Source organism: Drosophila mojavensis, unplaced genomic scaffold (assembly GCF_018153725.1).
Source record: "Drosophila mojavensis isolate 15081-1352.22 unplaced genomic scaffold, ASM1815372v1 contig_80, whole genome shotgun sequence".
Classification (NCBI taxonomy): Eukaryota; Metazoa; Arthropoda; class Insecta; order Diptera; family Drosophilidae; genus Drosophila; species Drosophila mojavensis.
Genome location: NW_025318906.1, coordinates 3,334,523 through 3,348,339, shown reverse-complemented (window position 1 = coordinate 3,348,339; position 13,817 = coordinate 3,334,523). Strand labels below are relative to the sequence as shown.

Sequence of the window (13,817 nt, the reverse complement as noted above, 5' to 3'; positions counted from 1 at the left end):
CATACTTTTGGGCATATGCCTAAAATAATACCCATTAACACTTCAACTAATTAAATCGGCGTTATAGATTAGACACCGGAGATGAGAGATTTAATGATTATGCAATTTGTAATAATTAATTAAAATTTTGCCATAGTTTTTAAATCGTTTAAGACTGAGAACGTCCTAGAGTCGAGTTGTGTGCACAAATAAATACATATATACACGAATCTAAAATATACAAATATGGATTATATAGGAACATATATGCGCACATTTTGATAACAAAGTATAGGAAGGATTTGTTGTCATAGGCAAATTTTTTGCTACTTTAGGCGATTAATTTTTATTGTTTTATTTCCTGTAAATAAATTTTCATATGTAAATAAGTTCGAATATAACATACGTATGTAAAACCTTTGTAAACATTTATGCATTAAAAGAATATTTTCAAATGTGTGATTTTTTATTTGAATAATACAATATTGTACGTTAGCAAAACCTAAAGTGAGTATAAAAGTATAACGTTAAATTTAAAAATTCTTTTGCGCGCTTCGTAACAGCAACATTAACAGCTGCCAGTCTAACATTGCCATGTTAGTTGACATAATAAATCGATAGCTTGCAACTCGATAACAATTAAGCAGTCCTGCTTTTAACTCGACTGTCCGAAGCCAAGCGGCCGCGTAAATTTTGCAAAATTTAATAATTTTTAAACAAATAATTGAAAAGACAACTTTTACTATTACTATTACGCAATAAGCTCATCGAAAAATATATGTGCGACGATTCATATCAAGTACGGTGACACAAATGAAACAGAACGAGTTCCGTTGGCATTCAAAGGTAGTCCAGACAACAGAAACAACAGGTTAGCTTTGTAAATTAAATCATTTTAAGACAGCAAAAATTTGTATTTAATTTGGCGAGCTCTAAATTTAAAGTATTGACGAAAATTAAAAACACGTTTTGGATCTTTATATTATGTGGAAAACTCGAATGATGGGTGAATGTGCGTAAATGCATAATATATAATATAATGTAATAATTCTAAGCCCTACACGCAGTCAAAAATGTAAATTTAAATATTTGTAATACAGATCAAACTGTTACCGTCATCGACAGACCTTCAGCTACCTCAATTGCGACGACGCCAGCGATTGCCCACATGATTATGACGCCCAAATCCAGGGCTGCAGGAGAAAATCCAGTTGCAAGTCCGAAATCAATGGAACCCGACCTAGCAACCAAACGGGATCCACATCTAAAGCAGCTACAACGTGATTTCAATAGTCCCAGCGCCGCCCTACGCATGCGCGCCATAAGTGCACTTAAGTAAGTTCTCACTCTTGCATATGTGTATATAATTAATTATTTATATCACCGGCTAATAGAAGTCCTACTAAAACCGCCTACAATAATTTCGATGTGCCACATGGTGAGATTAGCATTATAACTGCAGAGGAGCGTAATCCGCAGCCGCCGCCATCGCTCTCGGAGATATTGAAGGATGTCATTGTGTACGTCGAAGTGCGCACGGGCAATGATAATCGCTCCGAGGGCGTTAAGAATATCATTACAAAGCTGGGCGCCCAGGCCAACGATCGTCTGTTGCGGTAAACTTAACGTAACTTGACTTTGTATTAAAATATAAAACAAAAATTGTATTTAATAGCAATACCACTCATGTGGTCTTCAAGGATGGCCTCTTGTCCACTTATAAACGGGCACAGAGCTGGAATATACCAATTGTTTCCATCTTATGGATCGAGGCCTGTAAAGTGCAGCGTCGTCTATGTGATCCCACGCAGTTTCCCATTAGCAATATACATATGTATGAATTCCCAGAGCTCTATGGCAAAGTGTCGGTGAGTACCTCAATCGTACCTATATATAGTTATACAACACAAGAGTGAAACAAGATGTGACTTAAATCATTTTTTCCATAGATGAAGAAAATGAATTGAAATGAGATGGTTCTGAATCCATTTTATGCTAATAGACAAGATGATTTTTCATATATTTTGAATTCTGAAAACTCAATGAAAATTTCAAAGTTTATGACAAATATCTCTTTAAATTCAAATTTGTAAAGTTTAATTAAAGCAGCAATTTTACATAAATAAAAGTCTATTATCATTTTATTTACAATTTTCTTACAATTGAGAAATGCTTTAATTAGAATGGTTTCAGAATCATCTTATGAAAGAGTTCAGTTTTGTTAAATAGTGTTGTATAGCTAGTTATCGTATACTATAGAAATATCTCGTATTATTTATGTTATATCTATCTCGCACGTGGTCTTTAAGATGAGCTAACATTGTATTTATTTCTATTTCTGCATCTACATTGCATTTAGTATATAGGATTATCTCTCTTGTTATATCCAGCACGTGGTTTCTAATATCACGATACATTTGCAACTAAGTTGCTTAATTAGGAGCTGCTTAGCGAGTGTCAATTTCTATTGAAAATTGATTTATGTGCATAATCGTTAATCTCAAGCGGCAATCATTGCTATCCATTGGTCAGATATTGTATATATTCCCGATTGTTTCGGAAGCCATCAACTTCAGTTCTTAATGGTCGTTATTTAATTGGTTTATTGGCCCCATAAAAATACTATAAAATAAACAAATTGATTAGTTGTTTAGGCTTTGCCTAAACATATTTACGATAAGGCCGACCGAATGGGGGTGTATATTATCACGTACAAGCCACGATGACTCAGATAAGCAATTGATATGTCTAGTCTGATAGCGCTCTAGTTTACTGGGATGGGTAAGGTGATACCATTAAATTTTATTTATACATATATATATGAGATTCTGCTTTGTAAAATAAAGATATTAGAGTTGGCTTTGTTATAGAATTTACGCTTATAGTACTCGCTGACAGATACCCTTCATACAAAGTGATAGACTACAAATTCCCTGAATTTAAATATTGATTGACGTAGCATGCTATTGAACATTATATAAAAAGTCTTTTTGGATTACTTCCCATATTTTTGTAGTTCCTGAAAGTACAAATTATTGATTAGACTTTACTAACGCAGCTTAAAGAACTAGACCGGAAAATACCCTGTATACAGCTCAGTAGGCATTTACTGTTTTTGTTCAGATTCTTCTCCAATCATTCTTATTGCATAGGAGTAAATCTCAGATAAGCAAAACTGCAAATCATATCCTATGGTGATCGAGTAGAAAATACCCTACATATACTCTCGTACTATCGTGTTTTCCTATTACTAGTCAAACCTTTACATCAGCATACCCTATAGACTATAGCTTCTTACTGGGCAGCTCAAATCAAAACAATTTTAAACGTAATCTTGAACAACAGAAGCCACCGTTTGTTTTAATGATTCATTTCAGAATGATTCAATTGATCGACTAAGAGCTACCCTCTAGCTTAGATTTTTCCTACAAACTTCTTTAAGCATTGCTTCAGCATACCCCTCCATTGCATTTTACTGAGTATAGCTAAAGATGGCAGCACAAAAATATAATAGAAACAAAATGTTGCTATTTGAGTGCCGTCTGCACTTTCGCTCGACAGATTCTTATCACAGACAACAAATGTCAGGCACTTAGCCTAGAGCTCTGGGTCTTGTACACTTTGGGGCTGTGTTTAGGTTATCTAATTCAATTTGCGTGTAACACGTAGTGTACAATATGTCTTATCAGAGGCCAGAGGAAGTTGGCAACACAACAGAGAGAGAGAAGGAGAGAGAGCGAGCACGTTAGCCTGGTTCAAAACTAAAGAAAAACAAATGCAAATTTTCTTAATAAATTTTGTCTTGCACTGAACGTACAGACATTATGGTTTATTACTTAAATATTACGACAGTTCAGTAAAACGAAGATGAACAAAAAGACAGGGCACTTGACAACTTAAAACCTATTTCACATGCGCACGTCTGTTTACAGACAGATATTTAAAAAAAAAAAATTATAAATATGTATATAGTAGTTACTTTTTTTTTGCTTTTACATAACAGGGCAAAAACAATGCAGCCAAGTTAAATATATAAAAAATACTTAGTTACGGTTGGGTTTTTTCTTTCTATCTTTCTTTCGTTCTGATTGCGTTGAACGCGCAGCAGGCAAAAACATTCTCTGAGATTTTTAAGAATATGTATGTATATAAAGGTTACAGAGATATCTGCTAATATATATACTACATGTACATTACTATATGTCTTAAGGCCTGTTTCACTATTTACAATACAATAAAAAATGCGCTTTCGTTTAAGTACGATATTTAAAAGAAATTAACACTATGAATGATTTTTGTGAAGTCCTTTTCCTGGAATGCTTTCTATACATATATGCATACATACATATATATGATGCATAGGAACATGTGTCCTTGTTGTCGGTGTGGACATTGCTTTATCACGATAGCGCCACTTCCAAGCACATCATAATCAGGAATCCAGACACTGTGCCCCATGTCGCAATTGTGCCATTGCCACTGGCATGCGCCTCCGGCAGAATATCATCGGCCACGATGTAGATCATGGCGCCAGCAGCAAATGACAAGGCATAGGGCAATATTAGGTTAGCGAAGGTGACAGCCACCGCTCCTAAGACTCCAAAGATGGGTTCCACCATGCCAGACAATTGACCATACCACAGGGCACGCATCACACTGAAGCCGGCGGCATGCAGGGGCAAGCTGACCGCCAATCCTTCGGGGAAATTCTGTATGCCAATGCCAATGGCCAGATTGCGAGCACTCTCGAATGTCGAGCTATTCGTAGTGCCCACGGCGCCGAAGCTCACGCCCACTGCGAGGCCTTCGGGTATATTGTGCACGGTAATGGCCACCACAAGCAACATGATCCTTTTCCACTGTGACAACGCCTCTTGTGCCCGCTGCTGTTCCAGCGTCGCCTCCGCTGTGTATGTGCATTGCTCCACCTCGCCAATGCTGCCGCCCTTCTTCCTTCTGCGCGACTCGCCGCTGTGCTGCACGCTCAGGCAGTCCGAGAAGCTGTCGAGACTCTTGGAGGCATGCCTATCCGTGGCTGAGCCATTCATTTTCATCTCGTCGATGGCAATGTCTGCCTTATCCTTGCTGTTCTGCGTCATCTGAATCATCATGTTGGTGCTGTTCAAGCCCAGATATGACATCAGCTTGTCGCAGCCATACACAAAGATCGAGCCAAGCAGAAAGCCACCAGCCACGGGCATAAATGAGTAGGAGCCGTACAGATTCGAGGTCTCGGCCATTTCAATGGCTGGGTTGAGCAGTGACCAGAACGAGGCGGCGATCATGACGCCTGCCGCAAAGCCCAATGCCGCATCTAACGAACGTCGCTGATTGCCTCGCACAAAGATGACCAATGCCGCACCTGCTGCTGTCAGACCCCAGGTGAGCAAAGTGCCCAGCAGGGCTTGCGTGACGGGTCCATAACCTGGTATCATCTTTGTGTTTTATTCTGCCTTTATCTAGTGCCTGGCGCTGAATGGCGCTGAATACTGATGATATATTAGATGCGGCCTTGGCACTGCTTGTAGCGTTCTTATTATTTATGTACTTGTAATCGTTATCGCACGGTCCTAGGTAAACCGCAGATACAAAACAAGTTTTCTTCTTGCTGATGCCTCTGTTGGTATTTTTTTTTTTTTTTTTTTTTAATTATTTTTCCGCGCAACAGCCGACACGAACAGAGGCGTTGCCACGTTCCTATTTGTTCTTTTTTCTCTTCCGCTCAGATTTTGTATTATTTCTTTAAACAATTGTTATTTTTGTACCGATTGACAATTGTGGCAAAACAAACAAAACGTAAAAACACAAAAATATGGTAAGAACTTATTGTTGGCTCTCTCACTCGCTTTCTCTCTCCCTCTCTCTTTTCTGCCGACGCCGCTTACAGCTGCCTGCTGAATGAATTTGATTTTAGTTGCAAATGGGGCAACACTTGTTGCTTATCTAGCGCGGATGCGTGCGTTTAATTAAAATTGTGTCTGCTTTATAGAACGTGTGTTATCGCGTAATACTGCTAGTTTTATTTTTTAGCTAAAACATAGTTTTAGAACGTTCGTTCGTTTAGTTTGCTTTACTAGATGCGAGCGCGACCAACGCTGAGTGAGCCGCAGACTGAGGCTGTCGGCTGTGCTGTGGCAATTTTTATACAGCAAGTGGGGACTGGCGCTCTTGCTACAGCGCAGTCGCCGTGGGAGAGCAACCAGGGCTGCAAAGTCAACAACAGCCAGTGCGTACACACCTGTTTGTATTTAAAAATTCAAACACACAGATTTAGCCGCATTTTAATAGAAAAATGTTTTCAATTATTATTTAAACAATACTTATTGGCAGTAACAAGCAAATTATGTTACTTATATTTAATATATTCTTATGTAGAAATGTTAAAAGCGCAGCAATATTAACAGTCTCCAATTAAGAGGGAAAGAGTGAGAGAGATAAAAGTTGCGCTAATATAAACAAAAGTTAGCAACGATTCAGTTATCACGTACATTATAAACAAATAAAACAGTAGGTTTTTAGCTAAAGAAAAGTGACAGTTGCGAAGTCAGCAGCAACAGCAGCAGTCTTATCCATGGCATCATTGGGGAAAACAAGTGCTTTATCATTTGTTGTCCAGCTAAATCTGGTCTTCTATCTAACTCGATATTATTCTTTCTTATAGCGCGTACGTTGTATGCAACCAGACTCGGAGCTTAATAAGAGACGAAAACGTCCTGGAACGCCCACTGGCAGTAAAGATGTAACGCCGAAGTCGTCAGCAAGGTCCTTAACTACAAGCACAGCGCAGGTTAGTTTTCCTCGATCTACTTCATAAATAAGTCATTTAATATATTTCTCTCTTGCAGACTAATATCACGCGATTCTTCAACACTCTCAGCAAAAACAAGGAGCAAGATGTGGGTGCAGAATCGCCAGCTACTAAGCTGCTCAATAGGTAATTATAATTATAATTATATATATCTAGGATGATTGTTAATTCGTTTATCATAATATTATGACTGTCTAAACTTTAAACGTTTTTTATTTTTGTATTCGTTTTACAACATCCTCAGAATAAACAACGGCTGCTTTACACCATTTAAGATGCAGAACAAAGCAGACACGCCAGCTCCAAAGGAGAATGAGGAGATTCCCAAACATGATGAGATTCATAAGGAAGCGACTTTCGTCCAAGAGCAGAGTGTGGGCAGGAATAGCAGGCGTAGCACCTCGGTGACTGTGGAGTCCACCCAAGACAAACCGCGACCGCTGCGACAACTTCGCCGGCGTAGTTTGGCTTATGTGTGCTCAGCACCTGAGATTGTAGCTGAAAAACCGTCAACAGGATCACGTTTGACACGACGACGCAGCCAATTGAACATAACAGAGAAAGCTAACACAGATGAAAAGGAGTCAGAGACAGCAGCCGCAGCAGTGGCTCCACCAGTAATCGAGCCACGAATAACACGTCGTCGTAGCCTGCAGCTGTTAACAACTAAAACAGATTCACAAGAGGAAATTCTTAGTGTACGTCGTCGCAGTTTCTCCCAAAACGCTACTTTAGAGCCGAGCACGCCAAAACAGGTCAAGAAGCCGTCTCCATTTCAAGCCATAGCAGAGGAGCCTCAATGCCTGGACACGGCAATGTCCATTGTAGAGCCAACGCCACCGCCCAACAAAACAAACTATGTGCAAGAAACAATGGAAATAAGCTCATCCCACGCGCTTACAATTGGACGAGCTCGTGAACGTCGTACTTTATATACCGTAGAGCAAATGCAGATTAGCGATGTCAATAATGAAAACAGAAATCCGTATTTGGAAGATATATTTGTAAATTCGCCAATGAATGTAAACACACAAACATCGCTGAACAGCTTCGACGGGCACACACCTGTGCCGGTGTTTAGCTCCACTCGTTTGCCAGGCAGCGAGAAGAGCTCAACCTCGAATCGTCGTCGCACGCTGTTCAATGTGGACATGGATCACATTAATGAGCGCATCAATTCAATTAATAGCAAATCGCAGCGACGATCGCTGGCACTAGCCAATCAAGCGGAGCTGGGAGAGAGCTGTGCACTTGCTACACCACCACCGCCACCAGCACCAGCACCACCACTGCAGGCAGTGGCCTTGAATACGCCGTCAACACCCAAGGATCAACAGTCCACAGAGCCCAAGATGCGTCGACTCTTTACGCCAAATGAATCAATTATGTTAGCATCGTCATCGTCTAGCACCAAATCTCGTCCGAGCAAGAATAGCAGCAGTGCCTCCACGCACACGGTGAAGAGACGACGCACCATGGGATCGCTGAAACCAACGGCAGCAGTTGGCCCCAATGTGCAAAAGAAATACGAAAAGCCGAAAAACACTGGTTCGAAGGATGTATTTGTGACGCCATTCGATTCAGATGCCACTAATGAGAGTGCATCCGAGTCGCATGGCGATTGTGTGACGTCTGGAGCAAAGCGTAAAATCGTACATACGCTAGTGCACACGAACATGCACAAGGAGCAGGTGCAAATCATCCATAAGGTTGGTAGCACAACATCCTGGCCTTGACTTGAGAAACTCTACTCGCTTAGTTTATAGATCTAGCTATAGATTATAGATATAGATAGTTTTCTTTCTCTCTATATGTACCCTATGTATATGTATACTATGTGCAAAAGTTGTTTTATATCGTCTTAATTGATTCATTTGTATTTCTATAGTTATTGAGTTTCTCGAGTCTGATTTTTCAAGTGCAACGCCCGACTTATTTTTGTTCGTAATTATTATTGATAAAACATAGTTGAACTTGCGGTAGTCGTAAAGCATCAGCGCGTTTCACACAAATAAATTAAACATCAAAATATTTATACAAAACAAGAGTTGACTCCACTTTGTGCTCGATTAATGGCTTTAGTCATTAATTAACCAATATATTCATGCATCCATCCATTGATTCTATTGTACCCTCACTCACTCACCCCCATCCCGGCATTCACAATTGCTTGCCATGCCATCCCAGGCCATACGCAAGCTCCGTGGCATGCGTCTGGATCCCACAGTGACCAAGCGAACGACCCATTTGGTTAGTCTGGAGCCGAGGAGAACGTTAAATCTATTGCGTGGTTTGATGCGAGGCGTTTGGATTGTTAACTTCAAGTGGATAATCGATTCGGTTCATGCTGGCAAATGGCTGAAAGAAGAGAAATATGAACTGAGTTCATTCTCACGGGCCGTTGAGGTGAGCTATTGGCAAACTACAATTAAAAGTGTCATAATTTGTTACCCGATCCCCGCTAGATTTGCCGCGCGGAACGTCAAGCCTTCGGCTCATCTTATCGCTGCGAACTATTCCGTTTTATGGAGGTTTTCTACGTGTCCTCGCTGTGTCGACCCATCACATTCAACAATATCAAGGAGCTGCTGCTTTTGGGTGGTGCCAAGCTGACCGAGAATCGCTACAAGGCCAAATTTATTGTGGGTGACAAGAGACGCGCGGAGGATGATCGCATCTACCTGTCGCCACTGTGGGTGCTGGATAGCATATCGGCAATGCAGGTGCAAAGGTTTGGCAAGTATCTGATGAAAAGTGCCATTGTGACGCCGTTTGGCATACGCTACGAGGACCCGGTGCCGGACCCGGAGGACCAACTGCCGCAGTACCACCAATATCATCAAACACGGCAACATGCCAAGCCCTGCTTCAAGGACCCAGCTCTGGTGCTCAGCAAATAGCATTACGTGTCCTGCTTTACCATATACATAATTGCACTGAAGGTTTTGACCCCAACCAGGTTTCCTCCTTTTAATCGTTTCATTCGTCAAGAATTGTATATATTTGAAATTATATATTTAACATACTCAAATTAAAGACAAGTTGTGTTCCAAGTTGCAAATATAACCTTCGCTTTATTCTGTTTAAATGAGGTAAAGTTCTGTTGTATAGTTAAGCAGTTCCTTGTACTTCATCTTGGGTTTTGTACTTTCATGTTTCACATTTGGCAGCGGATAAAGTGACAAAATGATAATGGAATGGCTGAAAAGCAAAAACAAAACATAAAAATGTTTCATCGTGGGAAAAAATAAATACAAAATGTGCTTTTATTTGTTGTAAATAAGTTTATCTTTTCGCTTCTAGTATTGTTTCCTTGTTGTTTTTTATATAGTGTACAAAGTAGTGTGCAAAACAAAAATAAGGGATATAAAAAATCAAAATTTTAATTTTAACGAATACACGATATATAAATGCTATACGCCTGCGCTACTGCTGCTACACAAATTATATACGAACTATGAAAAAATATGATATCATTATAAAATCAATTTACTATAATATCATATATATATTTATGTGGTAGGTAAACTTAAGATTGAGGGTAAAAATTTAATTTTGTTTCTTGAAATCTGCAATTGGGTGTATGTGCTCCATTTTCCCACTCAATCGTCTAGGCGGCGATGGCGTTTAACATTCGTATCCGACGAAATTCTTTACGATGGAAAAAATTAAACTTTTGCTTTTGCTGGAACATCATCTTATCATTCATCTTGCCCAGGACAGGTGTTTGTGTTCGACTACTGTTGTGCTTATCATTGTTGTTGTTATAACTGCTGCTGTTGTTGCTATTGTTGTTGCTGCTGTTGAGTTCTGGCTGCTGCTTCATCATAATGTTGTTATTATTGATAGAAACCAGCTACTTCTTGCCCTTGGTGGCCTTCTCGGCGGCCTTGGTGACCTTGCCACCGGAAGCATCCTTGAAGTTGACAGCCTTGATGACACCGACAGCGACAGTCTGTCTCATGTCACGGACAGCGAAACGACCTAGAGGAGGGAACTCCTGGAAGGACTCAACGCACAGAGGCTTGGAGGGCACCAAGTTGACGATGGCAGCATCACCAGACTTGATGAACTTGGGGTTCTCCTCAGTGGTCTTGCCGGAACGACGGTCGACCTTCTCCTTGATCTCAGCGAACTTGCAAGCAATATGAGCGGTGTGGCAATCCAACACTGGAGTGTAGCCGTTGGCAATCTGGCCAGGGTGGTTCAACACGATGACCTGAGCGGTGAAATCGGCGGCACCCCTGGGGGGGCTGGCCTTGGAGTCACCGGCAACATAGCCACGACGCAGCTCCTTAACGGAGACGTTCTTAACGTTGAAACCAACATTGTCACCGGGAACGGCCTCGGTGAGGGCTTCGTGGTGCATCTCCACGGACTTAACCTCAGTGGTGATGTTAGCTGGGGCGAACACAACAACGCAGCCGGGCTTCAAGACACCAGTCTCCACACGACCGACGGGTACTGTTCCGATACCGCCAATTTTGTAGACATCCTGCAGGGGCAGACGCAGGGGCTTCTCGGTTGGGCGGGAGGGAGGCAGGATAGCATCGAGGGCATCGATGAGGGTCTTGCCTTCAGCATTACCCTCCTTGCGCTCCACCTTCCATCCCTTGAACCAGGGCATGTTGGTCGATGGTTCCAACATGTTGTCGCCGTGCCATCCGGAGATGGGCACAAAGGCAACAGCCGCCGGGTTGTAGCCGATCTTCTTGATGTACGAAGACACTTCCTTCTTGATTTCCTCATAACGAGCCTCGCTGTATGGTGGCTCAGATGAATCCATCTTGTTGACACCAACAATCAGCTGCTTGACACCCAGGGTGAAAGCAAGCAGAGCGTGCTCGCGAGTCTGACCGTTCTTGGAAATACCGGCCTCGAACTCACCAGTACCAGCAGCAACAATCAAGACAGCACAATCGGCCTGGGAGGTACCAGTGATCATGTTCTTGATGAAATCTCTGTGGCCAGGAGCATCGATGATGGTCACGTAGTACTTGGCAGTCTCGAACTTCCACAGAGCGATATCAATGGTGATACCACGCTCACGCTCGGCCTTCAATTTATCCAAAACCCATGCGTACTTGAACGAGCCCTTGCCCATCTCCTGGGCTTCCTTCTCGAACTTCTCAATGGTACGCTTGTCGATACCACCGCACTTGTAGATCAAGTGACCGGTGGTGGTGGACTTGCCGGAGTCGACGTGTCCAATCACGACAATGTTGATGTGAATCTTTTCCTTGCCCATCTTGTTTTATACGAGCTAGCGTGCAGTAGGTTTATGTTTGGAAGTGTGTGTGTGTACGGGTCCACAGGTACAATCAGCAATCGGGGGGAAGAAATGGAAGGGTAAATAAAATTTGTTAGTTAAAAACAATTAACATGGGTCGGCAAGTATTAGTAAAACGAGTGTAGACAAATTCTAATCATTATCATATTTTGCCAACGCGTTTATAAAATTCAACTTTGGTTTCATATACCAGCGCAGTTCGACCTAACCTCAAAACGAAACGTGTTTGCGCTCGCATTTGCTATACACTGGCATCGGCGAGCACACATTGCTTTGAGGTTAGGTTTAGCCGCAGCCGCATGTCTCGGTGGTGGAAGTATATGTATGTATGTGTAACAAAGGCACAAAACGAAACTGGCAACAAAAGGGAACGTGCAAAGAAAAATTATCATTAAAAAAAAAAACTAATTCGCAACTACATTATAACTCGATTTTTGTCAGTGAATTTGGTATTTTTGCTATCCTCATTATTATTCAGTAGCAGAACTTAGGCAATTTATCATCATATAAAAATCGAGATAATTAGAACGTAATCAAATGAAATTCAATATGTATGTTTGTACATACACATACAAGCATACAATTTGAATACATATGTGCAAAGAAAATTCCAGCAAATCTAATCTATCCATGTGGTTGTGTGTGAGTGCGTGACGCTGTTGCCGGCCGCTTCATCGGCACCAAAGAGCAAGTGAGAAAGTAAAATAAAATGGCGACCGAGCAATGATTCGAACAAAGCAGACGATCTGGCAGTGGTTGGCAGAGCAATTGGGAACGATCGAAAAATGCATGTATTGCATGCCGTCTCCGGCCATCTTGGACTAGAAGTTCATGTGAAGATAACAATTTTTTCAATGTGTTGAATTTTTGTCAATTCAACAATATAGAATATATTTAATTCGCATACAGTGGCTGTTCGCTTGTGATAGTATCGCTTGACTTTTGTATTTTATTGCAGCAAGCACTTTCTGATTAGTCAGTCACACCATCGGCTTGTGAGCCGCCATCTTGAAATTCTATGCGTTCATACGTATAGAGAAAGGTGGAAAATTTTGCGCATGCAAAAAAAAGACACGCTTCGCATGCTGATTAAATTTTAGCAACTATTTTTTTTAGATTGCAAATAGTTGGAGATGCCGATTGGCAATTTTAGATGTTGCATTCATACAAGTTGTTTTATGATCGGATTTATGAATTAAACCATTCACATGTGCCACGCACATGTGGGCGTGGCATCACCGACACCAATTACACCATATTGCAGAAATACTAAGTGACTCATTTGAGCAAATAAATTCCATAAACAAATTTTAGTTATGGTGAAATTTCCATCGCTAGCTGCTTGCCACGTGTTTGCGCTTCAGTCATCGTCACCACCTTTCACTTTGATTCGGCTTAGAGGTTAACTGTCGAGTGCCCACACACGCATCCACATGTTATCAAATATGCAGATTTGTTAAAGTCCAATTGCATATTTGTTTATAAATTGATTGTTAATGCACTCAGCTGGTTTATTGCACACATATATTTCCGATTTAAACAGGTATGCACTCAAATTTCTTTTTTCACTTGGCAACAGAACTTACTCTCGAACAAATTGAATGAGAAATCACAAAGTCTATGCTATTCCGGCGACAGACTTGAACAAAGTGAACGAGTGTTCGGCGTAACAGGAAACTTGTAGCCTCGTTTCTGCAAGCGTGGCGTTACAGAGTCGCACTGCCAGTATCGAATATTCAT

The 13,817-nt window shown here is 41.1% G+C and overlaps 3 protein-coding genes and 1 non-coding gene across 9 annotated transcripts; 1 reads left to right on the top strand and 3 right to left on the bottom strand.

Moving 5' to 3' along the window:
• The first annotated feature begins 633 nt into the window (after nucleotides 1–633).
• Nucleotides 634–9,853, top strand: LOC6578571 (microcephalin). 6 transcript variants are annotated; one of them, XM_002004444.4, is made up of 9 exons: nucleotides 634–850; nucleotides 1,105–1,314; nucleotides 1,374–1,595; nucleotides 1,655–1,847; nucleotides 6,641–6,766; nucleotides 6,825–6,913; nucleotides 7,032–8,496; nucleotides 8,975–9,193; nucleotides 9,253–9,853. In XM_002004444.4, exons 2-9 carry the CDS (start codon nucleotides 1,148–1,150, stop codon nucleotides 9,685–9,687), a joined length of 2,916 nt encoding a protein of 971 aa, XP_002004480.2. In that variant the 5' UTR covers nucleotides 634–850; nucleotides 1,105–1,147; the 3' UTR covers nucleotides 9,688–9,853. The 6 variants fall into 6 exon arrangements, with proteins under 6 accessions (XP_002004480.2, XP_015018722.1, XP_032585878.1 ...); XM_015163236.3 differs by having other exon boundaries at nucleotides 1,080–1,314; XM_032729987.2 differs by lacking the exon at nucleotides 634–850 and adding an exon at nucleotides 861–1,020 and having other exon boundaries at nucleotides 1,080–1,314.
• On the bottom strand, nucleotides 3,762–5,755 carry LOC6578572 (zinc transporter ZIP11). The gene has a single exon (XM_002004445.4). The coding sequence runs from the start codon at nucleotides 5,412–5,414 to the stop codon at nucleotides 4,380–4,382; it is 1,035 nt and encodes a 344-aa protein (XP_002004481.1). The 5' UTR covers nucleotides 5,415–5,755; the 3' UTR covers nucleotides 3,762–4,379.
• Nucleotides 9,854–10,022: 169 nt separating the features above from the next.
• LOC6578569 (elongation factor 1-alpha 1) lies at nucleotides 10,023–13,773 on the bottom strand. The gene is made up of 2 exons (XM_002004442.4): nucleotides 13,664–13,773; nucleotides 10,023–12,050 (listed from the first exon to the last, which is right to left on the bottom strand). Exon 2 carries the CDS (start codon nucleotides 12,033–12,035, stop codon nucleotides 10,644–10,646), a length of 1,392 nt encoding a protein of 463 aa, XP_002004478.1. The 5' UTR covers nucleotides 12,036–12,050; nucleotides 13,664–13,773; the 3' UTR covers nucleotides 10,023–10,643.
• LOC6578568 lies at nucleotides 12,512–12,588 on the bottom strand. Its single transcript, XR_047597.2, has one exon. It is a non-coding gene; the product is annotated as a small nucleolar RNA snR61/Z1/Z11 (small nucleolar RNA).
• Nucleotides 13,774–13,817: the final 44 nt, after the last annotated feature.